The following is a 24,862-nucleotide window of genomic DNA, read 5'->3' as shown; positions in this document are numbered from 1 at the left end:
ATGTGTGTGTGTGCGTGCGTGTGTGTGTGTGTGCCTGCATTTTATCCGAGAAAAGCCGTTTGCCAAATAGCTAATTCGTTATGTATTAGGTCTACTTATAAAAACTCAAATAAATAAATAGTTTCTTTTATTTTACACTACCTCGCGCCATTCGTCAGATAAGTTGTGTAAAATTCACGCGAATAAAAAAAAATCTATACTCATCAGTTGAAATCTCCTAGCAAGTAAATGACATTAAATAAATACTTGCATAAAAATCAATACACACACCGCCATTATAGAATATTTCTGTCTGCTTCTAATCGATGCTTCTTTTTAAAAATACATAACTCTTGCTGAGAGCTTCACATGATATAACATTCTAACAAAGAGTATCAGTTAATGCTTATTTAGGAAGATCGTTATCACGTGCTTATATTCTTGAGTAAGATATAGTAAATGGGTAATTTTAAAAGTTTAATATTTCCGTTTTATATATAACTGATTTTCAAGCACCCCGATCCTGGGCCAGTTTCTCAAACTGTCTCCATTGATAGTCAGTCTTCCTAGTACCACTTTCAAGGTCGACCTCCAGGGACTTACTTAGCAAGGCTCTTTTTGTTTTGGTCGACCTTATGTTGCAGGCTTTCAGAGAGTAGTCAATCCATCTCAATCTAGACGGAAAATTTCTCTTTGGCAGTGTCTTCCAATGTAGATTACTAACAAGGAAGATAGACTGTTAGGTAACTTACGTTAATGCTTTTGCCTACATTATCTGGTTAATGGTATAGTGTGGTCACGCAATAGTGCGCTTTTTAGTTAATGATTACCTAGTTAATACTATGCGATATATCAATAGTGAGGGGATTACTTTTGTATAAGTGTGTGTCTGTCAGGATTTCTTTCAGACATTTTTTCCGGGGAGGGGGTGGGGGCGCACGCGATTAAAGTAGCCCTATACATTTTCTGCATTATATATTCTCCTATTTCGTGCTCCGGATACCCCCTCCCCCCCCCCCCCGTCCAAATAGATGTCTGAAAGGAACTCTGGTGTCTGTGTATGCGCGCTTATGTGTGTATGTGCATAAACAATTCTATAATAGCAAACAGGTAGCTTATTGTATTGATTAAATAGGAAACTTGTTACGTACTGTCTTTTAGGAAGGGAAAGGTGTGGGGTGGGTAGAGTGAGAATAGCTTTTTAAAATTTCCGCTTTATCCATACTCCGAATGGTACACATATTACATCATATGAATGGTGTTTAACATTAATTTGTATGGGAAGGTCTTCAAACGCCGCCATTGATTATTTTTATTATTTTCAAGAAAATAAATGCTGCATAGAATGATTATAGGAATAAGCTGACATCACTGGCTTACCTGTGTTTTCATTTAACTTAATGAATACGTGACAAGAGATTTTCTTAAGAAAGATGTGATTACTAAAATCAATTTTTAAAATAATATTTTTTTATTTTTTAGTGACACATTGTGTCTTGGTCTAAGGGGAGGGGGTATGTTTTAAATATGGGGGTTAAAATTATACATAGAAATATAAAATAAATGTGATTGTGGTCGGTAAAAGCGTTTATTGAGTTTATCAATTTGTTTTAGTATTCCTCTACTAATTGTAAAGGGAATGATTTTTAAGAGAATAGTTTGGCTAGTGAACTGTGAGCATTCCTGATTTGGATAGAGTAGGCTATGATTTTCATTCAAAATATTTTGAAATCTAACTTATTATCAGTTTTTTTTACACAGTTGTGTCTTAATTTTAACATTTTGACACCCCGGTGACGGAATTACGATTGTGCCGTAAAGGTTACACTTTTGCCTCCAGTATACACTAAAATCGTCCTTAGCGTACATTGTTTTTTTTTCTTCTTATGATAACTTTTAGTTCTCGATCTAGTTTAATATTTAACTGTAGCTAGAATCTTGTTCAAAATTTTGCTGTATTATCCGGCTCTGTTTACAAACATCTTAACGACCCCCCCCCCCTCCCTCACCTCTTCCCGTCCAATGTCAAGGCAGGCGGGAGTCGTTAGACCTATGTTGAACTTTTATTGACCCCGCGAGATGTTCAGTGAGCATTGATGGCAATTATAAATCTGAATAGCCTCTTTTTAAATCTAGATTTAAAAAAAAAGGTTCAACAAAAAGACCAATTCTAAACAACGTTACCCGTGTGAGCGGGAGAAAAATACCGACACGTTTGAGGTCACCGTGAGTTCACTTTGGTTTAAACAGCAGCTGTGTAGGCGTATAATGTAGCGTACGTCATAGCGTGAACAATTTCTGATTGAGATTGTCGCTTTACGTTCTGAATTTTTTAAAGTTATTACCCGAGGATCTTGCTTAATATCCAGATTCAAATCACGCTTAGTCCATTTCTGTAAAATGAATCTTTGTAGCCGATTGTTATCGTTATGCTGATGTATTTTGTGATAGTATAACATTAGTCTCTCCGGAAAATATCTTGACCCCCCTCGAAAATATCAAGTCTCTCCCCCCCCCCCCCTCTCCCCCGTCGGCAGCCCTGGATATCTTTAAACCATTAAAGACGGCAGTAATACTGATACTGCTTATAGTAGTTTCTTTTAATAAATTGGCTAACTTTCTAAAATAATTTGATGACGATGAATCGAAATACTTTTAAAAGTTGTTTATATTAAGCGCCGCCTCTACTTTGGGGCCTGTTGTAGGAAATATGTTGACCTATATAGCCTATTGTTTTTTTTTCCTTAAAATAGGCCTATATTTAGAAATGGAACGAGGTAAATGAATAAGAATTTTTTAAAATTTTGTTTGTGACGTATGACATGACTAATATATGTAGGCTATCCATTCAATGCTGTCAAAATTGTACTAAGGGGTCATCCATAAATGACGTCACGCTTTTTTGACGATTTTTACCTCCCTCCCTCCCCTCCATCACACCTCGTCACAAAAAGCCAGACCCCCCCCTAAAATGACGTCACACCTCAGCCTACAACCCCCCCCTCAAAATTGCTGTTGAACTTTTCTTAAAACAGCGATATTTTGCCAGAATCTTATCATAACTTAGTCAACATGGAGTATTTTGATCAATTCCTATTAGAATTTATTAAAACTGTTTTCTAAAACACGAAATAACGACTAAAACTCGTTTTCTAACGAAGCTGTTGTATTATGCAAAAAAGTGACGTCACACCATCTGAGCCCTCCCCCCCCCCTCCCCCTCATCACACACCGTCACAAAATTACGGAACCTCCTACGTGTGACGTCATTTACAGAGTTTCTTCCAGGCATCTCTTCGGGGGGGCTCTGCCCCCCCGAAAAATTTTTACCGCCCCCCCGAACGAAATGAAATTTATATAATTTATATAGAAAATATATACTTTTAACAGTTTCCGCCCCCCCGAAGAAAGTTTACCGCCCCCCCGAAGATTTCAAGTGCCCCCCCGGAGAAAAAAGTCTGGAAGAAACACTGGTCATTTATGGACGACCCCTAAAGTAAAAATGGCAGATTCTACTTATTAGGTTTAATAATTATATTTAGCCGTGTCATTAAGTGTATTTGCCGCTATTTTCGTTTTAAAATGTAGGCTTACAGACAAATAAAATAATTCTTATTTACAGGCCTGCCGCTGTGCGAATGCGGGTTGATAACATTAATTAAATGTAGACCTATAGGCCCTATTAAAAATGTCCGCTATATTGGTATTTAAGTAAACCTACACATTAAAAACATTGTCTTCAAATGGCAACGCATGAGGCTAATTTTATGTTCATTGTTAAGGGGGAGGGGGTGTTGTTGGACAAACTTTCTATACTGTTTACCTTGCGTGCCTATAATTTTTTAACAGGTGTTTTAGATTTAAACATCTGGCATAGTTTTCTAAATGCCCAATTTATGCAAATAGGAATATTTGACCTAGAAATTTTGTTGTTGTTTAGTGATTTAAAAATATTTCTGGCGCATTACAACTATTTAATGTAGTAGAATAGTACTTTCAGTGTGATCAGAAAATATATTAAATTTATGGATATCCACCACTTTCCCATTGGTCCACTTAAATTTTACCCCACCCCATGCATGGATGTAATTCATGAACACAAAGCACAAATTTATAAAATTGTACTAAGTTGTTAAAAGTGTGTAAATAATTGTCAACATTAAAGGTATACAATGTATTTCTGTTTTTTTTTTTAATTATACATTTAAAATTATTTTTTTTTGCAGGTATTATTTTAAAAAAAAATTAAATGCTGATTGTTGTATATGGATAATCAGTTTTTCTCTCATAACTATCTATAGGACTCAGATTTTTGAGAGCACTTCGGTTAATGTCAATCCCTGATATTCTCACTTATTTAAATGTATTGAAGACCAGTACATTGATAAGGCTTGTTCAGCTCGTAGTTTCCTTTGTTTCATTATGGCTAACAGCAGCTGGATTTTTACATTTGGTAAGTAGATTTTCCTTGGCAATATTTTTTTTTAATTCAGTAGCTAATAAGTAATTAATTTTATATCATCTCTTAATTAAAAATAAGTACATTCAACTTTTTGCAAGTGCCCATTTAAAAATGAATAAAGAGATCTTTGTCAATTTAGTGTAATTTGTTTAGAAGAGTTAACAATACTTTTAAATTTATATTGAAAAAAGAATAAATGCAGGCTTGTGTTAAATGTTCAAGTATGCCTACACACTCTTTAATGTGTTTTTTTTTAAAGAAAATCATTTCCCTCTTGCAGCTGGAAAACTCAGGTGACCCTTTTTTTAACTTCAGCAATATACAGAAATTAACATATTGGGAATGTCTCTACTTTCTTCTTGTAACTATGTCAACTGTTGGCTTTGGAGACATTTATGCTACTACTGTGCTTGGCAGAACATTTGTAGTCATCTTCATCATGATATTTATCGTGAGTTTGAAAACAATTCAAATAATCATCTTTAATTACCTATTCCTGTCAGGATACATTACTTTTTCCGAGCATTAAAAATATTGATTGTAAAATTGCATTAAAATATTGATTGTAAAATTGCACTAATTTACATTTACAGGGTTTGTTTGCCAGTTTTATACCAGAAATTGCTGAGATATTAGGTAAAAGGCAGAAATATGGCGGCTCATATAAAAAAGAAAGAGGAAAACGGTAAATATAAATATTTTCTTTTAAATCTGTATTTTTTATGTCACTTATTAGGATGTTATTTAAAAATTGTAATCTTTTTTTAAATAGCCCATTTTCCCAAGGTTATTTACATACTTTACTTAGCATAGTCTGTAATATTTCTTATCATAATTTAACAATTAATTTTATTATCACTTCTGAATTTAAGAACAATTTGTTTTCTTGTTTTCATAATAAGTCTTTTTATTTATGAACTACCATTATGTTTACACATAATTTTTTTAGTATAGTATATATAAATCTACACTGAATAACATTATATTATATTCTAGACTTTGTCTATACAGCTGCCAATTAAATTTCTTTGTTCTATTTCAGACATGTTGTAGTTTGTGGATATATAACCTATGACTCAGTGTCCAACTTTTTGAAAGATTTTTTGCACAAAGACAGAGAAGATGTTGATGTTGAAATTGTTTTTTTACACAAGTAATTATTTAATAAATTTTATATGTATTGTATAGCAATAAGTCTAGACTCATGGTTTGTTTATGTATATTTTTTATCATTGCTTTTGGATGAGACATTTTTAGAAGTTATGATTGACTTATAGACCTAAAGAAGTAGATCATATATTGGTTCATAGATTAAAGAGATAAAAATTCTCGAACCTAAACAGAATATTTTAAACTGTTATTTTTTTTAGGAACCAAGTACTTTGAACACAAAATAAGTCATTTTTAAAAACAGTAAACCAAATATTTATTTTCCTATTTAGGGGTTTACCTGGATTAGAATTAGAAGGGCTGTTGAAACGACATTTTACACAAGTGGAGTATTTTTGGGGTTCTGTAATGGATGCAAATGATTTAGAACGTGTGAAGGTGAGTTAAATAGATGTTTCTGGATCTAATAAAATTTTAATTCCTGTGTAAGTGATTACACCTACAGTAGAAACAAAGATATAGTCTTAAATCAATGTAACACCTTGATATATTGCTGAAGTTATGTGTACATTTTTTTGTCTATTCTTATTTAGCCATTTATATAAACATGCATTTATTCTTTAAAGATACAAGTTTTTCATGCAACAAAATACTTTAATGATCCTTATTTTTATTGTAACCATATTTGATTCCACAGGTAAACAATTGTGTGCACAAAATCATGTTTGCCTCTTTTTTACTCTTTCAAGATACAACAAGCAGATGCATGTTTAGTTTTAGCAAACAAGTATTGTCTTGATCCTGATCAAGAAGATGCTGCAAATATTATGAGGGTTATCTCCATAAAAAACTACCATTCTGATATTAAAGTAATTGTACAACTGCTGCAATACCACAACAAAGTAAGTAATGAAATTTATAAACTTAAAAAACTCAAGATATAGCATTTTTTTTTGCATTTAGATTGAACTGCCTGTGGCTGTAAATAATTATACACTTGAAAAATATAATACTGTTTACAATCATGAACATTTGTTATTACAAGAGATTTTAGTCATTGTTTATATTACTGATATTTACTTGCATGCTTACAATTTCAAATATCAGGCTTACTTACTAAACATCCCTAGCTGGGATTGGAAAAGAGGAGATGATGCTGTTTGTGTGGCAGAATTAAAACTTGGGTTTATTGCCCAAAGCTGTTTAGCTCCAGGATTTTCCACTTTGATGGCTAATCTTTTCACAATGCGATCTTACAAACCAGTATGTTACTTTAAAATAGCAAATTATTCTGTCACAAATTAAGACCTGAAGTAGTATTAACAAATTGATTATTATAATTTTTTAAAACATTCATTTATTTATGTGCTTCTATGTACAAACATCTGTAAGTATTCTTTTCCATAGGCATATATATATATATATATATATATATATATATATATATATATATATATATATATATATATATATATATATATATATATATATATATATATATTAGTTCTACTGTATGAACCTATCTCTACCAAATTGTAAATAATATTGTATTTGTACAGACACCAGAAATGGCACAATGGCAGACAGATTATATGAGAGGCACTGGAATGGAGATGTACACTGAATATTTATCTAGTGCTTTTAACTCATTAACCTTTCCAGAGGCAGCTGAGTATGTTTTGGATTTTAAAAATTAGCAATAACCCTAATATTAGCTAGGAAAATATTTTATTATGCATTTTTTGTCTTCGTTAGATTTTACATAGATTCTTTATTGCAGGCTCTGCTTTACCAAACTTAAACTACTATTGTTAGCCATTGAAGTCCGTCAGGAAGATACCAGAGAAAGCACTTTGGCTATCAATCCAGGGCCAAAAGTAAAAATTGAGAATGCAACACAAGGTTTCTTCATAGCAGAATCTGCAGAAGAAGTAAAAAGGTTTGTATTTGAGATAAGGATGTGCATTTAAACCAATATATATAATTTTTATATTTGTGTAATTCTAGCCTAATGAAATATTTTTACAGAAGAAAGTATACATTACAAATAATGTTTAAAATGTTTGTTTTTTTTTTTATTCATGCAGAGCATTTTACTACTGCAGAACTTGTCATGGAGAGGTAACAGATGTAAGGTTAATTAAAAAATGCAAGTGTAGACCACGTAAGTTTTCCTCATTATGAAAGAATATTATTATTACATTTAAAAAAAAAACAACTTTTTTTTAAAACTAACTTTATTTTTAGTTTGGTTCTTCATTTTATATCTAAGGTTTTGAGGAAGATGTACTGTTAATGCATAAACTTGCTGCAAGGGTAATTTAAAAAATATACTTATTTCCTATAGTTCTTTAAAATCGAAAACAGAATAAATATGTAAAAAAAAACATGTTGAAAAGGTGACAAAAGCGATCTAAATGCTTATATAAAATTTTAAAAACATAAGGTTGGTAAAACATTTTGGGAAAAGTTAGTCTTATCTCCCACTTCTAGGACTACATTTCAATTGTAACTTCAAAAAAAAATGCTTATAAAATGTGTTTTGTAACTGCACCTTTTTTTTTTTTAAAAAATTTCTATCCTAAATTTTCCCAGAGGCTTCAAGAGGTTGTACTGCAAAGGCTTTTGAAAAATAAAAAAATATGGGCATTATCAAACTCTTCTTAGGCACTTCAATTTATTTTTTCATCACATTAAAAAAATTAAAGTTTACTGGTATTTAATGTAGCAAACCTTATCATTTATTTTATATTTAATGTGGTAACTAATGCAAAATATAAGGAACTAAAGAAGAAGCTTACTGAAACATGTTTTATGTATTGTTTTATAAGCAGATACATTGTTATATAGTCTATGGGTCAGAAAATTTAAACCTTGTTAAAAAATATTGTAAGTTCATACAAAAATAGCAGCTGTGTTGATCTTAAACAAATAATATTTTAAAAAAATCAACTTTCTTTAAAAAAATGTGAGAAATGCAAAATATTACAAATCTTGTGGCAAAAAAATAAAACTCAAAAATTAGCAGCTAAAATATTGCTTTTCTTAATTTTTCAAAGATTTATACCTAGATTTATATCTTCATTTCCTTCTAATTTTCATTTCTGAATTTCCTTCATAAGTTGCAATGTTCAAGAAGGGAGCTGCAGCAGTTCTAGGTAGTCTTTCTACACCTCTGTCACTCTCAGTGTTACAGGAAACAAATACTCTGCTTTCTGTTTTATATATTAAATGTATACTCCTGTTAACAGAAAGGGATTTTCAATAGTTAGAATTGTTAGGATCATACATATATGATCCTCTGTTTTTTATAGATATAAAAATGTATACACACACACACACATACATATATATATATATATATATATACACACATGCATATATATATATATATATATATATATATATATATATATATATATATATATATATATATATATATATATATATATATATATATATTCAATTTTTGTTTTTATCTACATACATTTTTACAACTCATTTTATGTTAATTTTTAGCTTCTTCCTCATTGCTATATTGAAAGACATTTTTATGAAAATATTTGTAAAATTATTCCACTGAAATTAAAGTTAAAAGAAATACAAAAATCAAATCTAATATGTTAGTTTGCAAAAGTTTGGCTATTGAATGATCCCTTTCTACATATGCACACTAATTCTAATGTATGCACCATTATTTCTCAAGCTTTTAGAATCTCTTTTTTTATTAATCTAATCAATCTTGTTGTACTCATAAGCATTTTTGTATTAGTTGTCAACAATGCAGTTGTTATAGAGAGTAAAGTACTTCCACAAATTTTTAACCTCTGAGAGTTCAGTAACTTCAGATTTACCTTTGTGTCACTTATCCATTTAATTAAAGTTTAAATATTTAAAGCATTTAAATTTTGTAAAATTATCCTACAACGCTAACTGGTTTACAACTAACAATGATTATAATTAAAACAAAGGTCTAGTCCTACCCCACTTCTTTTTATAATAATAAGCATTTTAGGCTTATTAATTTTCCAAACATTAACTTTTAAAAATAATCTCTGTTAAATATTTTTTTTTTTACAATGGAACCCTTTAAATATAAACATTATTCAATTGAGCTGCAAATATAACTATTTCTTAATTATAATAAATAAATATATATACTTCTCTCTCTCTCTCCCCCTGTCTGCAACATATTTCCCTAGGCTATGAGATCAGTATCTTCAGCAGTATATGTAGAACTTAATGATACGGTTTTTGTTGAAAATATGTTGGTTGTATTAAATGTTATAAAGTAAATTTATTCAAAGATGGAAAATGAAAATAAAGGCATATTTGAATGTAGAAACACAACTTTAATAATGTAACCGGAGAAATGTTTATGGTTGTGACATAACACTCTAGAGAACATAAAAGTAGTTCCAAAATATGACTGGCAAAAAGAATGACTTCACTTGAAACAAATAGAAAAATATCTTTGATGTTTTGTTAATAGAAAGTTTAATTCTATGGAAAGTACACAACACTCACAGCTTCATTGATTGTTGGATAAATAAAATTAAAAATCATATGTCGAAAATGATACACAATGCACAATGATGTCATCTTTTATAAGATTCGCTTCCCACATTATGAAATTTATACAATTTTTTAGGCCAAAAATAATAATAATTAACCTAAAAAAACAAAAAATACCATTGATCAGCCAGCTTTTTTAATGAATCATTTAAGTCACTTAATCAGTGTGGGCATTTAATATGCTGTTGACTAATATTGTATATTATTTGGTTTTAATTTTACGAATAGGTATTAGTAGCCTATGTTATATTAAAATGTATAGGATTTTTAGCTATTAAGTTATTTTTTTTGCTTCGTCACTAATGTCGCTAACGTGTACTAAAGCACATTGATCAATTAATATTTTATAAAATATTTTTCTCAAACAAGTATAACATTTAAAATATTTAATGGGTACCGATGGGTAGTATATATAAATTAATAAATAGATAAATGAATAAATATATAAAGTATTGTTTACGAGTTTTATAAACTGTTCTTACAATGTGATTGATTTAACGACCAAAGAAGACTTGTTACTTTTTAAAAAAAAACATAAATCTGAAAAAGCCTCCTCATGTTTTTTATCTGAGTTTCCACATTCAAAATATTTAAATGCTATTGTATTTAAGTTAATTGATAGCAGAATGCTGAAATTTAAAAACATGTTTTTCAGATAAAATTGCAACTACTGTTTTTGTTCACTTCATACAAAAGCATGTCATTTTATTGCACGCATGATTTATCTCCCTTGTAATTTTCTTGCTTTTTAGTCCACCATGTAATGCGAAAAGTCTATTCAGGTATTTTATTACCAACGATTTATAGAAAAACTACTTTTGTTTGTTATTAGGTTGTAAATTAATTTCTTTTTGTTTAGCTCATTATTTCACAATTAAAAAATTCCTGTCTTTTACAGTTAATGTTATAGTTCATTCTTTCTTTAAATAAATTATTTCTAACCTTGCTTTGGCATGAAGAAAATAACATATAATTAAATTTTTTTCGTTGTACTGACATTGAAGAATGATTCATAAAGTTATTAATTAAAAAAAAAGTGTACTTTATATTATTATCATTGCTACTTTTAATGATATCTGTAGGTTTAGCTTTAACCAGATAAGCTGCTTTTAGCAATTACCAGTAAATTCATATGTTTGTACCTGATAGTTTTGTATGCCTCTGCATCAGTTTGTAAAATTAAATGCAAAATTGCAGTAGTGTGTACTTGATACAATATAAAATAATTGATCCATTTAAGCTAGTACTTTTAAAAAATTAACCTTTGTAACAAATGTGAGGTGGATTTTTGGTATTTTTACTTCTGCTTTTTCATTAACTATAGATACCTTTATACTAACTGAATGTGTTTTATTCCTTCTAACTCCTGAAGCACTTCAAAGAACACCAGGTCTATTAACAGAGCAAGAAGCTGAAACTGGTAAAACTTTATATTTATTTTATAAATAGTTGGTATAAGCTTCAAATTTCATGAAAAAGGTAACATTTCTATATCCAGATGTAAAATTCCTGAAGGCATCAAGAATTCAAACAATAAACAACTGAGAAAGAAAGTTACATTTATTTTGAATATACTTTGTGCTAATCTAAAAGTATTTTGCTAATTGAAATTGATTTCTGCTTTTTACTTTCCTTTAGTTTGCATGACTTTTGGGCCTCTCAAAATTAGTGCATGTAGTTTTAAGAGATTGTTTTTAGCTTTAAGTAATATTTTGTTTTACTGAAGTTAAAAAAACAATTTGCTTGACTTTTGCAACAACGGCTGTTTTTTTTTACAAAATTCAGTAGTGAGTATAAAAATCCACTCCTTGTTTCTCTGAATTTCACCCTCAATTTTCAGAGTAATTAATTGTAGTTCAATTTTATAAACTTGTAGCAAAATTGTTTTATATTTTAGATAAAGATAAAGAAAAGAAATCTAAAGACTCTAAAGAAACGAATATGAATGTAGTCACAACAAAGCCAACAACAAGCTCATTTGCGTAAGTACAGTGTTGAGTTTTTTTTTAAAAAAAGGCAACCGTTTTTTTTTTCCTTTTTATTTACTAAAGGATCCATGTTACTGTATAACAAGTAAACTATGTCTTCGTCTTGTATATTGGCTTTTATCTTTGGAAAACTAATGGCTAAGTAAAGCAAATTGATTGTATAAAGGTTTTAGTCACAACAAAACCAACAACAAGCTTATTTGCGTAAGTACAGTGTTGAGTTTTTAAAAAAAAAGGCAACCGTTTTTCTTTCCTTTTTATTTACTAAAGGATCCATGTTACTGTATAATAAGTAAACTATGTCTTCGTCTTGTATATTGGCTTTTATCTTTGGAAAACTAATGGCTAAGTAAAGCAAATTGATTGTATAAAGGTTTGGTATGAATGTTGATCTCATATAAACTGTTCTCTTTGAAACATCAGAAAACAAAACAATTTTGAAAACTTATTCTTTTGAAACTCACTTAAAACATCAAAACCAACTTGTAACATTGTAATTGTTTTATATCAATAATGAATTGTCCAATGTTTGTTTTATGAAACAAATAAAAACATAAGTAAAATAATACAGTTTCTATCAATTGAAAAAAAATATAAAATCTATACATTTAGTTAAATGTATTGAATTCTCTTGTCAGAGAAACGTGTGATTTATAATCAGAATTTCAAAACTGAACATTTTTGCTTAACTGCTCATATTATGCAGTGAAGAATGCAATGGAATTTTTGACAATTTAGTGTGTTCCCCTCACCTCTAAATCACTTTCAACATCCATTTCGTCCGATTGCTGTTAAGCCATCTTATTGTCACTTTAATATGGTGATGATTGGATAATTGCGGTCATTTCAGCTCTAGTGATGATAGCCAGTCAGGCCTGAGTCTTGACCGGCATCAGATGCGGGATGAGAAGAATTATCTTTTGTTAAAAACCAAGAAAAAGGAGAAAGAAACTGTACTGGTTTTGGATGCACCAATGAAGTCTCGACTTTCCATGTAAAAACATATTAAAACGATATTCTGCAGTGGCATTCTTATTTGTGTTTGCTCCTTCCATGTCACCAGAAACCTAATTTATTGATTTTTATACCCCTGCCTATCTATTTTTTTTCCAAATCTAATTTCAGCATGCAGAAAGTGAAGCCACTCCCAAACAATTATATTGCTGTCTTGTCTAACTGTTAATAGTTGATTTTATTGTTTGTAAGATCTATGCCTATTTTTAGCCTTTTGTAGTTTAAAAATATTTTTTTTTGAGTTTGCATCATTCTGATATATTATTAAGGTTTCATTACTCAGAAGTAGTACTTGTGACTGATTTCTTAATTTGATTTGGCTTAAGTCAGTGATAAATAAATGCAGTCATAACATGTTTTGTGTAGGCAGAATTTAACATCAAGTTTGTTGACACGGTTTCAGTGAGTAGTTTTTAAAAGAAATATTTTTCGTTTGTTTTTTCCTCAAATTATGTTAATAGTTTCGTATTTTTTATTTATTTGAGGCTAAAATGGAGATTTTTTTTTGCTTCCATTTTATAATGCGTTTTAGTTTGTTAATGAGAGGAAAGGGGACACACTCTATAATCGGCACTGTATTTAATTATGACTAGTTATAAAACAATAAGTTCCAGCTATTGTGGTGTATTTACAAAATATTTCCCTTTCTCCCAGACAAAGGAAGAAGAAAAAGAGTAATGGATGGAAGTAAGGAGCATGTAAATCTGTTATTTATGCAACCAACAAAAAATTAAGTGCAAAGCACTATTTTCTTTCCATCCCCAAAAAGTGTTAATCTCGAAATCCTAACTTTCTAGTATGAATGCACTAAGATCATACTCTAACAAAATTATAATAAACTCATTGTCTTTGGCTAAAAAGTATTGGGAATGCTTAAAGAAAACATAAAATACAATTAATTTGTTTGTCATCATGAATATTCAAACATTGTATAGCTTTTTTTATTTTGCATTTATAGATCTAAAACAAAATCACTTTCAAGTTGTCTTGCTATCTTGCTACTAATATAACATGTTTACTGCTGAATTTCTTTTGTCTTTGTTGGTTTTGAGTATCATGGGTATTTTTGAGGATTTTGTAATTTCATGTCTAAACTTGTAAACACTTCATTGTCTTCTTAGTAATGTTGTTGCTAGATTGATATAAGTTAACTAATCACATCTTTGTTAATATTCTTTTCTTAGCTCAAAATAATTTACTGCAGAATGATTTATTATTTGTTTTTTTCTTGCTAGTAAGTGCAGTAGAAATCCTCTGCATCTAAATATATGAGGTTACAAGACTTATTGGTTCCTGGGGTAGATAGTAGATAGTTAATGTGTCAGTGTAAACATTGAATCTGTACATATATAGACTTTAACATTTACACCTTCCTTCTCTTTTTACTTTTTCCTTTAAAGTATTTCAAAAGTACCCATTTTAATTTAAAAAACGATACTTTTAAATCTAGTTTTATTCTGTCAGAAATGTTATAGGCCTACAGTTAAAGGCTACTAGATGCTTTCGTTACTCTGGGTCTTTGGATTAAGTACTCACCTGACTTTTGTAGCCCAAAATGTTTTGTTTTATTGTTTCAGTGTTTTATTTATCCAGAAAATCTCTCTGACTAATGGGATACTAGCTGATAGAGCTCTCAGAGCAATTCGTACAGAACTTTGTTTTTAAAAGCCAGATCTAAAGGAAAAGTTTAATATTTCAAAAAATGTCCATACAATTTTGTCTCTTATTTGTGATTATAGAAGTTGTAAAATTATATGGAGAAACATGTACCAATCTGAGAAACTGACAGTGTACTGTCAACACCACCATTTGCTGTGATGGCATAAGACTCAAATACTTTTAGAAAAAATGATGGTTTTAAAGCTGCACATTATTGTCTGTTTTATTATCAATTGTTAATTTTTATACTGTTTTCCCTGTTTATGGGGAGGGAAAATTGCAGAGAGTTCAACCTGTTATAATTTTCTGAGTATCGTATACAGGTAATAAACAGTTTGCTGGCTTACAGACAAGTAATTTTATGAATACTGTCTAGAAAAGGTCTAGAATGTAATGAATTAAAAGGCAGTACTTTAACTGTATAGTTATGTGCTGCCCCAACTACATTACCTTTTAACTCTTATAACCCACTGACAAATGAAAAAAACCCAATGTTAACAGTTTACAGCACGTTTCTTTTTTTTTTTAAATTAAAAAAAAATTATTTTCTTTGTATATTTTCTGGTATGTAATCTCAGTCAGATCTGTTATGTTTAAATTGCTCATTTGACTGTTTTAGAGCAGAATTTCTTAAATAGATATACAGTCTAAATAAAACCTATCATGAGAATATCTGGTGGAGCTCGATGGCTTTTTATTATACTGAAGATTGCAAGTGGAAGCTAACAAAGTAATAACTATTTGGAGCCTTGTCAGATTCCCTAAAGTATTTTGATCTATATTTATACTTTTTATAGCCTGTTTTTTACAGTAATCTTTATTAGATACATTACCATTGTCTTTGTTAAATCTACCAACTAAAAAGTAAGAAAATATTATTTTAATGAATACTTTCTTTTTGTCTTTAAAAGCTTGTGTTTTAATCAAGAAAATTGCATTACAAAATGTTTTTGATCTGTAAGGAATGTAATGCTTAATACTCAGTTAAACATAATAGTATTTTTTTTTTTAATTTTAAGTAATTTATGTTTGAAGGAAAAATTTGAACAGGCAGTATTTCTTTGCAAAATAATCCCCCCCCCCCCCCCCCCCACAATTTATTTGTGAAAAGCCATATGGAAAACCATCAAGCATTATGAATCAGAGGGCACTTACATAATTGAAAGTTTTATTTCTTAAAGGTTAAGTTTTTGTTTCAGTTATCTTAAATAATTTATTTTGTCATATTTAGCAACAATACAGGATAATTTTTTCTTGGCTTAGCTGTTGAAAATTTAACCGTTACAGAATCCTGTCTAATTTAAAAGAACATTTTGTAAGTATAAACACTGCACCTATGCAAGCCCTTCTGAAATCACTGAAAATAGTGCTGAATCTTATATCAGCATGTAATATATATATAAACATGTATACAGTTATGGAAAGCTTTACACAAACAGTATTGTCTTGTCAATATCTTTACAAAAATCAACATGAGCTTCTTTTCTGAAACATCTTGCATGGCTTAATTAATAGCAGAAAATATTATTTCTCAAATGTATTGCTAATGATTCAAGAGCTTCTCTATAATTTATAAAGACATACTTTAACGAAAAGTTTTTTCTATTGCCATATAATAGTTTTTTTTTATTATCTCCATTCTAACCAGCTTAGTTTTGGTAATATCATTTGTAATACTCTGAGAGTAAACAGTGCATTTGAATTAGAACAATTTTGCAAACAATAGTTTTAATACCTAAGGTCTATATAGTTCATGGATTGTTTCTTTGGTATTGTAGTAGTAGTTCAACTGAAATGGAATAATACAATCTTCTGATTGATTCTGCTAGTACTACCTGAAAAATTTCCTTTCATCTGCAAGTACATTTATCATACAGTTGCTCTTTGTTGAGTCAAAATATTTTTATTTAGCTGTCAACTACTCTTCTAAGTACTTGTTTTCAAAATCTTGGGTAAGTTTAATGTCATTTGAAAATAAATTTGATTAAGGATGTAAATAATGTGTAAGTTATTTCTAGTGTACCTAATTATTACCATCAATTGCTACTTATGCAGCTCTGGCCCACTTATATGGCAGATTGCTCAAAAGGCTAAGGAGTAAGTTTGCCAAAAAAAACTGACTTCATTGGATAGAATGTTACTTTGAGCCAATATTACTAATAATAGGCTTTCAATTTTTAAAATGAAGGAGGAGTTTATTTAATCTTTATTCCACTTTATTAAAAATTGATAAAGTATACAATCTCCTGTGTAATGTGCTGAAAAATAAAAATAATGACCTTCAAAAGCCAACTTTTTATACTGTAATATTTCATTTTGTGTTCAGTATTTTCAACTTGAGAGGGCTCAAAGTAATATCTTTTTCCTAATATCGTAATCGAATTATTCTATTATTTCTATTATGCACATTCTTTCAAATATCTTTTTCTTTATATGTGGTAAAAAATGTTTAACCAGCTGCATTTTTATTGCTAAAAATAACAAATCTCTTGCACTGCAAAGCTATATACTAAAAATATATTTATTGCTCAGTTCAAGTGAAAATGAATAATTCTTGGAAAAAGTTTATTGTTATTTATTTTGCTGAGCTAGGTCCTTAAATTTTTTAAACTTTATATATATATATATATATATGAATATCATCTAGCGCCATACATACATTTTAAAGTTAAAAGGATAAAAGTTAATGGGTTTTGTAATAACAGAGGTTTCAACAAAACTAATCATGTACAGAGCTTGTCCTGATTCTAAGTTTATGCACTTGTATAATTTTGTCATCTATATTTGTCTGACTTCACTGTAATGCTTTGCTTGAACATTTATTAAAAAATTCTTTAAAATTAGTTTACATGAATGTTTATCATATTTCTAATTGCATTTAGGTCATTCTTGGCTAAATAACACAAATTCTTTAATTGAAGTCCTGTTCATAATATTATTACACAGTTTAAAAATAATATATTTAATACATTTTATAGATACAACAAGCAACATAATTTTCCTTCTGTACTTGTTATTAAGAACAAAAATCTTTTATTTTTACTAACAAAAATAAACATTTTATAATAAAACATGGTGATTACAATACATTTATGTAAAATACAATTAGTTAATAGACAACAGGAGTTTTTGTTCAGGAGTTTCAATTCATTATGAAACAGCATATTATTGTCTAGATATATGACACATGAGTGGTATAGTTTTCTTAAATGCAGAATAAAAGCATGCTTTTTATTTATTTTTTAAGCAAAGAAAAGCATGGTATTAAATTTTTGCATGATGGGATCAAGAATCATTTCTTCAGAATCACACTAATCACAATTATTATTTTTGTTTTTCTAATTAAAAAATATCTCTAAATAAAATATAACAGTATAATATTTTATTTCTTTTAATTTATAACAGTCATTATAATTTATAATAGTCATTAGTCATTGTTTTAATCTTGCAGGGTTATAATAAAGCTTTAAAAAAGTTAAAAATTCGACGGCCTACACCAATGTTTTCATCAAGATAAATATATATTTAAGAACTTCCTTTGTAGAAACAAATGACTGCTGAACCACCACATTGAAACAGATTTTCAAAAGAAAAAGTAATGTTGCAGACTATTTTCTCCCTTGTCTAAAATGCTTAAAAGTATTTATTTTTAAAAATGAAATTTTAGTTTGCAAATTTTTTTTTATAGCTCTTGAAACTAGTAAAGACAAACTAAATATTAAAATAAGTAATATTGCTGGATACATATTTTTGTGTTGATGGATGATTATTCTATCACTTATTAAATACAGTTGCCAGATAAGATTTATTACTTGTTACAAATACTGTTTTGGTAGCCCCTACCAAACACTATAAACTTTGAATTCTTTATAAAGAGTGGAAGCAAAAGGAAAAGAAATTTTTTTAAACTTGCTTTTGTCAAAAATAAATTCTAATTCATTTTAGCTAGTTCATTAATTTTATGCATGAATGTTTAGCCTTTTTATTGATGTTAATTTAGTTTTAAACAGTTATTTCATATTATAGATTTATATTGTTGCTTTTAGTACTTTTGTCAGTAAATTTCAAATTATTTCTAATTTGCATGATAGCAAGGAGATGTCTGAAAATGTCAATGACTTGATATTTTTTTTATAAAGCCACATTTAAATTTTCTTTTTATGTAGTTAACCCTAGATTTATACGACTTACTGAGGTATACAGTGTTCAACTAATTAAGGTTTATTCAATTTCAAAAGTTAACTCTTTAAAATCCTTTTCTTCATTATTATAATTACCTTTGTTGATAGATAGTGAAACTTATTTCTTTACTAATTTGCACACCTTCATTTTAATGCACATATGCTTTTCATTATTATCAGCAGATAGCACAAAAATAGTATTACATGCACATTTCAGTAAAAACAAAACTGCCTGTTGTAGAATAAAATACAATTTATATTGGTACAAATAATACAATTCAAAATAGATTTTTAAAATGCTTCTATAATGATGACTTAAAAGATAGTAGTAATTGATTTATTTATGTATTTATCATCTGAAGCTTTAATTAAAATAATAATAGTATTGAACATCTCTGAATAGACCTCTAGTTTGGATAACTTAAAAAATGGTGTCTCTGCATTGGGTTGATTAAGTTTCATAGTAATAGTAAGACCTGTCTTAAGTAATAACAAAACGGGTTGTAATAGAATAAAAGAAATGTTACATTAAGGCCACATGATATGAAAAGTTGAAAATTTTAAAATGTTCAACTTATCTAAAATCAAGGTAACTTAATAGCTAAATATTACATCAACAACAGGCCTGCTGCTAAGCCAAAGCCACAAGAAGAGCCAGCACCAGCACTACCTATACCAATGGATGAGCCAAGAAAATTTGATTCAACTGGCATGTTTCATTGGTGCCCAGACAGACCCCTTAATGATACATTATTGGTAATTAACATGTTAAAATGTGTGCACACACCTACATTATTGGTGCCAGATAGACCTCATTATGATACTTTATTAATCAAAGTAACATCGTATCATTATCTATGATTTAAAGATTAAATAAATTTATTACGCTCTGTTTTTGTAATCAGTTTTTAAATCATAAGGTTCAGTTTTTCTAACATTTGTCAATTTTTTTTTTTACAAATTTCTAATAGGACCGAAGTCAGGCATCGTCTAGTGGATTACGAAACCATGTCGTTGTATGTCTCTTTGCTGATGCAGCATCACCTTTGATTGGTCTTAGAAATTTAGTGATGCCTTTACGAGCAAGCAATTTTCATTACCATGAGCTCAAACATGTAATTATTGTTGGCAATTTAGAATACCTGCATAGAGAGTGGAAGACACTGCAAAATTTTCCTAAACTTTCCATCCTACCGGTAAGAAAATAAATTTGCCTAGCTTTTAGAGTTGTGTTGAATTTGTTATCTCCAATTTCTTAAAATGAATAAATTAAGTAAAAACATGATATGAAAAAGTTTTGAAAAAGTTTTTATTATTATAATGCAGATTTGAATTTCAGTCTTTTAAAAATGGACTGGAGGAAATAATTAACAGAAAAACAGAGTCAATATAGGCCTATATAAATTAACCTTTATAATAATTTTTCTTCATACAGCTAATATTTTAACAGCATATGTTTGTTTTTAAAGGGCTCACCTTTAAATCGTGCAAATCTTCGAGCTGTGAACATCAACCTTTGTGATATGTGTGTAATTGTATCTGCAAAAGATCGAAATATGGAAGATCCCAATTTGGTTGATAAAGAAGCCATACTTTGTTCTTTGAATATAAAAGCTATGACATTTGATGATACTGTTGGTTTAATACAGTCTTCAAGCAATACAAAAAGTAATTGTTTTAAATTTTAAAAAAAATTAAATTTTAAAATTTTATTCTAGTTAAGCACAATTGATGCATTTACTGTTTCTTTTCTTGCTGCTTAGGGGAGGAACTTTGGATTACCTTTTTAGTTGTTTTTTTATGGCCAGTATCATTTTCTCCCTGTACCAATCATATTTTTTAAAAACTTTTTATTTAGCTTTTGTACCTGGAGGATTTTCACCCCTCTTAGAAGCAAAAAGATCACAAGCAGGTGCAAATGTTCCACTTATTACAGAACTTGGTAAGTTTCTTTTAATCTTAGACTATCTAGATATAGTTGTTTGTACATTTTCTAAACTGAATAAATATTTTACTCTCTTTAGCTATTTAAAATATTTAGTAATTAAATTTTAAAAATTTCTCAAATTGTTTGCATATCCTAGTCAAACATTTGCTGAATTTAAAAAAAAAATAGCTCATCTTAATTATGAGATTTATTGTGCTGAATAAAATTTCAGTTCATATGTTATTCCAAATATGTAGCTATTTTGAATAATACATCTTTTGCCTTTATTCTTCTATTAGCCAATGACTCGAATGTACAATTCCTTGATCAAGATGATGATGATGACCCTGACACAGAACTCTACATGACTCAACCTTTTGCATGTGGGACAGCATTTGCTGTCAGTGTCCTTGATTCTCTAATGAGCACAGTAAGTTTAATGACAATATTACAATAGAAAAAAATAGGCCTATAAATCAAATTTTAATATAATTATCTTCTTATTAAGTCTCACCTATTAACTCCTGGATTATTTGTGTGACCTTAATCTAAAAATTAATGAACTGTTGTACATTGTGTTCTGTAAGCCAATTGGTCTATATCATCACAGGATTTGATTCTTTATTTTACTTACAAACTCTAAAGAAACATCAGAAAACTGCAGTATAAAATCATCACTGGAGACATTATACCGTTAAATGCAAAGAAAAAATAGGCAATTTAAAACTCCCTGAACACAAAAATTCAAATGAAAATTGTTTATTTTCAGAGCTATTTCAACGACAATGCCCTCACGTTAATAAGGACATTGATAACTGGTGGAGCAACACCAGAACTAGAACAAATCTTGGCCGAAGGTGCCGGGATGAGGGGAGGATATTGTTCTCCTGCTGTATTAGCTAACAGAGACAGATGTAGGGTGGCCCAAATATCATTATTTGAAGGGGCATTATCTCAGTTTGGGGTATGTAAAGCTTTTAGCAATCAATCAATCTTTGTATTTATTAAAAATAACAAGAAATATAATGAAAATTATCATGTAAGTAATTTTTAGATTTGTTATTTGTTTCCTATTAGCTATTATTATTTTTAAATAGGGTGGAAAGTATGGAGATTTGTTTGTGCACGCCCTGCGCAACTATGGAATTCTATGCATTGGGTTGTACAGATTTAGAGACACAAATGAATCAGTGCGTAGTCCATCTTCCAAGCGCTATGTTATCACTAATCCACCAGAGGACTTTCTTTTGTTGCCAACAGACCAGGTAAAGTATTAAGAAAAATAGTTTCAAAGTCATTTTGACTTTCATAATACTATTATTTCAGCTATTTTATTATTTTTTTTAAAGCATGCATTTTAAGATTTTATTTAAGAGCAGCAAGTTAATTATTTTCTAATCAATATTTTCATATTTACTTAATATATTTTTCTACTAACATTTTCTTAAAAGGCTTTAAAGTATTAATAGCTTGTTGTGGTTTAATTATTTCTAGAATACTGTCCACAAATTTTTAGGTTTGGTTTTTTAAAGTAGTCAGCTTGTTTTGTTTCTACAAAACAATTAACTTATAAATTCTTAACACATTTTATGTGTTTAATAGTCTTAATCATACTTACATATTTTGAAAACTACAAAATTGTTTTGTTATAAGTATTGTAATAAACATCTTAAGGAGACTACATTTAAATTAATTAAATGGTCAACTAAACTAAACAGATAAAACCAAGTTTATTATATTATATTTTAATTATTCAATTTCAGAGCAATTAACACATAGCGATGCACTTAAAAAATATTGCGGTCTCTGTACAACTGATATATTAGAAATAAGTTAACCCCTAAATATATACAGTGCCTGTTGTAAAAAAATTTCAGCATTATAAAATTTTTGCAGGTGAAAAATACATCTCAGTTAGATTGTAATAAACTACGCTATTTTGTTTTTTAATGGATAGTTTTTGCAGTTGCTATAAAATGAAAAATCTTTGATAGATAGACTAAAATAATTCTATTATATTTAAATTTTTTGGAAATAAAAATGTACTTTTAAAAAACTAAGGCAGAAAACTTTTTCATGTTTAAATATACTATTTCTTCACATTTTCATCAAATAATTTAAGATGCCTGAATATATAGATTTATGCAGTGACGTTGCAATATGTTTTTGCTCTATTTCAATGTTTATAAAATTTCAATCAATATCAAAATACATTATATTTTAGTACCTTTTATCAAAAGTTTATATTTTTTTTACTTTCTGCAATACAGTGAATAGACATAAAAAGTATTCACAGTTTTCTATTTGACTTTTAACTCTGACCAAACATTCCATAATTGGTTTAGGAATGAGGTTATGTGTGTGTTGGGGAGGTTGTTGCCACCACTTCCCTCATTATAAGTTTCAACAATTGGTGATGGTGGCACTGAATGCCATAAAACCAGTTTCATATTTTAATACTTTGAAATAAATACATAAATAAATATATACATATATACACATATATATATATATATATATATATATATATATATATATATATATATATATATATATATATATATATATATATATATATATATATATATATATACATTTTAACCACTCCCCATTGACAAAATCCTGCCTATGCCACTGAATTACATACTTTTGTGTACAAACCAACAAAAATCTTTTTGTGCCCAGGAACAAAGAGAAAGCACAGCTAAGATTTTTGGTTTTATTAATAAGGCAAGAACAACAAATAAGTACATGGGATCCCTGCATAACTTAAGATTTGAAGGAAACTTAAAAATTTCAAATCTTGTACTGCTATTTACATTGGTGATAAAAAGACTATACAAGATGTTAAAATTTGTACTTAAATTTCTGTCTTTTACATGATGCTGTCAGCAACAGATTTTCTAAAGTAACCTGTTTAAAAAAAAGGAATAATTATTAATATTTTTTTAATTTTAAAAATATAAAAAGCATTAAGCATAGAAATTGAAACAAAAATGTTTATCAAAATCAAGAGAAAGGGTGATTTAAAAAAAAATAATAACAGTGAAATTAGCTTTTTCTAACTGCAGATTAAAATTTAGCAATCATGTTACTTGCTTAGCAAAAGTGTAATAATAATGGTAAAAAAATGGAGTGTAAAATTTGATAAGCAATATGATGACAATACTAATATTGTTTTTATGCAATTAGAGATTTGCTTGGTGTGTGGAGTCTTGACTTCAGTCACTCTCTTTTTTTTTTGGAAATGCTTATTGCAGTTTTAAGTGGAAACACAATCCTTGGTACTATTTATAAAGGGCACAAAATGCTGTTGAGATTTAATAATAGAAAGTATTTTTAAAATGTCACTTGTGTCTGAAATAAATTTCAGGATTTTGTTTCTTAAGATTTTTAGTGATGCAATTGTTTTGATTGACAAATTGTATTTTTCTTTTGGTTCCTACTTTCTTTCCCTCCCGAAAACAGGTTTATGTCCTCACCTACAAACCGATAACAAATCTATAGGTGCTGCAGTGTGAGAAAATAAATTTCAGGGGCGACTTTTCATCTATGCAGCTGGTCCTTAGTTGTTAAAGTGAGTGCCTTGCATTGACAAAAAAGGTTGGGTGTTGCAGTAATAGACTGGCTGATGATATTCTCATTGTAGTTGAAAACAGAGCTGTTATTTTTCATGTTTCTTTTTCTTTATGTTATATCAAGTTGACATTTAAATTGATTATTTTAATTCTATTTTAAAATAATCACTTTAGCAATTGAATAGGTATGTCTTTCTAAGTAAAGTCAAGTTTATATATTTATACACAAATATATAGTAAGTATATGTAAATGAGTAGATACATGTCAATCTATCTATCCATATATATATATATATGTATATATAAATGTAATTATAAAGGTAGTCCTCAATTTATGGGATAGCTGCATTCCTGTAGTAGCCATGTCAAAGTGAATTGATGTGGGCCCT

At 28.9% G+C, this 24,862-nt stretch overlaps 1 protein-coding gene across 10 annotated transcripts in view; it reads left to right on the top strand.

The window, feature by feature from the left end:
- The window catches only part of LOC131945103 (calcium-activated potassium channel slowpoke), a 39,977-nt gene that overhangs the window by 7,965 nt on the left and 7,150 nt on the right, over nucleotides 1-24,862 (top strand). Inside the window, exons 6-27 of one of the 10 annotated variants that reach the window (XR_009387108.1) lie at nucleotides 4,281-4,432; nucleotides 4,722-4,892; nucleotides 5,035-5,126; nucleotides 5,484-5,594; nucleotides 5,884-5,989; nucleotides 6,301-6,453; nucleotides 6,659-6,814; nucleotides 7,111-7,223; nucleotides 7,332-7,490; nucleotides 7,639-7,715; nucleotides 8,674-8,709; nucleotides 11,499-11,546; nucleotides 12,024-12,108; nucleotides 12,965-13,108; nucleotides 19,592-19,724; nucleotides 19,940-20,164; nucleotides 20,438-20,636; nucleotides 20,827-20,910; nucleotides 21,195-21,325; nucleotides 21,665-21,859; nucleotides 21,993-22,160; nucleotides 24,364-24,472. Coding sequence is in view for 9 of the 10 variants with exons in the window: in XM_059306092.1 (XP_059162075.1) it covers nucleotides 4,281-4,432; nucleotides 4,722-4,892; nucleotides 5,035-5,126; nucleotides 5,484-5,594; nucleotides 5,884-5,989; nucleotides 6,301-6,453; nucleotides 6,659-6,814; nucleotides 7,111-7,223; nucleotides 7,332-7,490; nucleotides 7,639-7,715; nucleotides 8,674-8,709; nucleotides 11,499-11,546; nucleotides 12,024-12,108; nucleotides 12,965-13,108; nucleotides 19,592-19,724; nucleotides 19,940-20,164; nucleotides 20,438-20,636; nucleotides 20,827-20,910; nucleotides 21,195-21,325; nucleotides 21,665-21,859; nucleotides 21,993-22,160 (2,738 nt within the window). In the remaining variant the exon portion in view is untranslated. Of the gene's footprint in view, nucleotides 1-4,280; nucleotides 4,433-4,721; nucleotides 4,893-5,034; nucleotides 5,127-5,483; nucleotides 5,595-5,883; nucleotides 5,990-6,300; nucleotides 6,454-6,658; nucleotides 6,815-7,110; nucleotides 7,224-7,331; nucleotides 7,491-7,638; nucleotides 7,716-8,673; nucleotides 8,710-10,878; nucleotides 10,909-11,498; nucleotides 11,547-12,023; nucleotides 12,109-12,964; nucleotides 13,109-13,494; nucleotides 13,531-13,782; nucleotides 13,816-16,842; nucleotides 16,885-19,591; nucleotides 19,725-19,939; nucleotides 20,165-20,437; nucleotides 20,637-20,826; nucleotides 20,911-21,194; nucleotides 21,326-21,664; nucleotides 21,860-21,992; nucleotides 22,161-24,363; nucleotides 24,473-24,862 lie in introns of all 10 variants that reach the window. The other 9 variants (XM_059306095.1, XM_059306093.1, XM_059306097.1 and 6 more) reach the window with 9 other exon arrangements.

Source organism: Physella acuta, unplaced genomic scaffold (assembly GCF_028476545.2).
Source record: "Physella acuta isolate Inbredline_101_S28 unplaced genomic scaffold, ASM2847654v3 ptg000524l, whole genome shotgun sequence".
In the NCBI taxonomy this organism is placed as follows: Eukaryota; Metazoa; Mollusca; class Gastropoda; family Physidae; genus Physella; species Physella acuta.
Note: the sequence above shows the minus strand (reverse complement) of the source record. Positions and strands in the feature narration are given on the sequence as shown.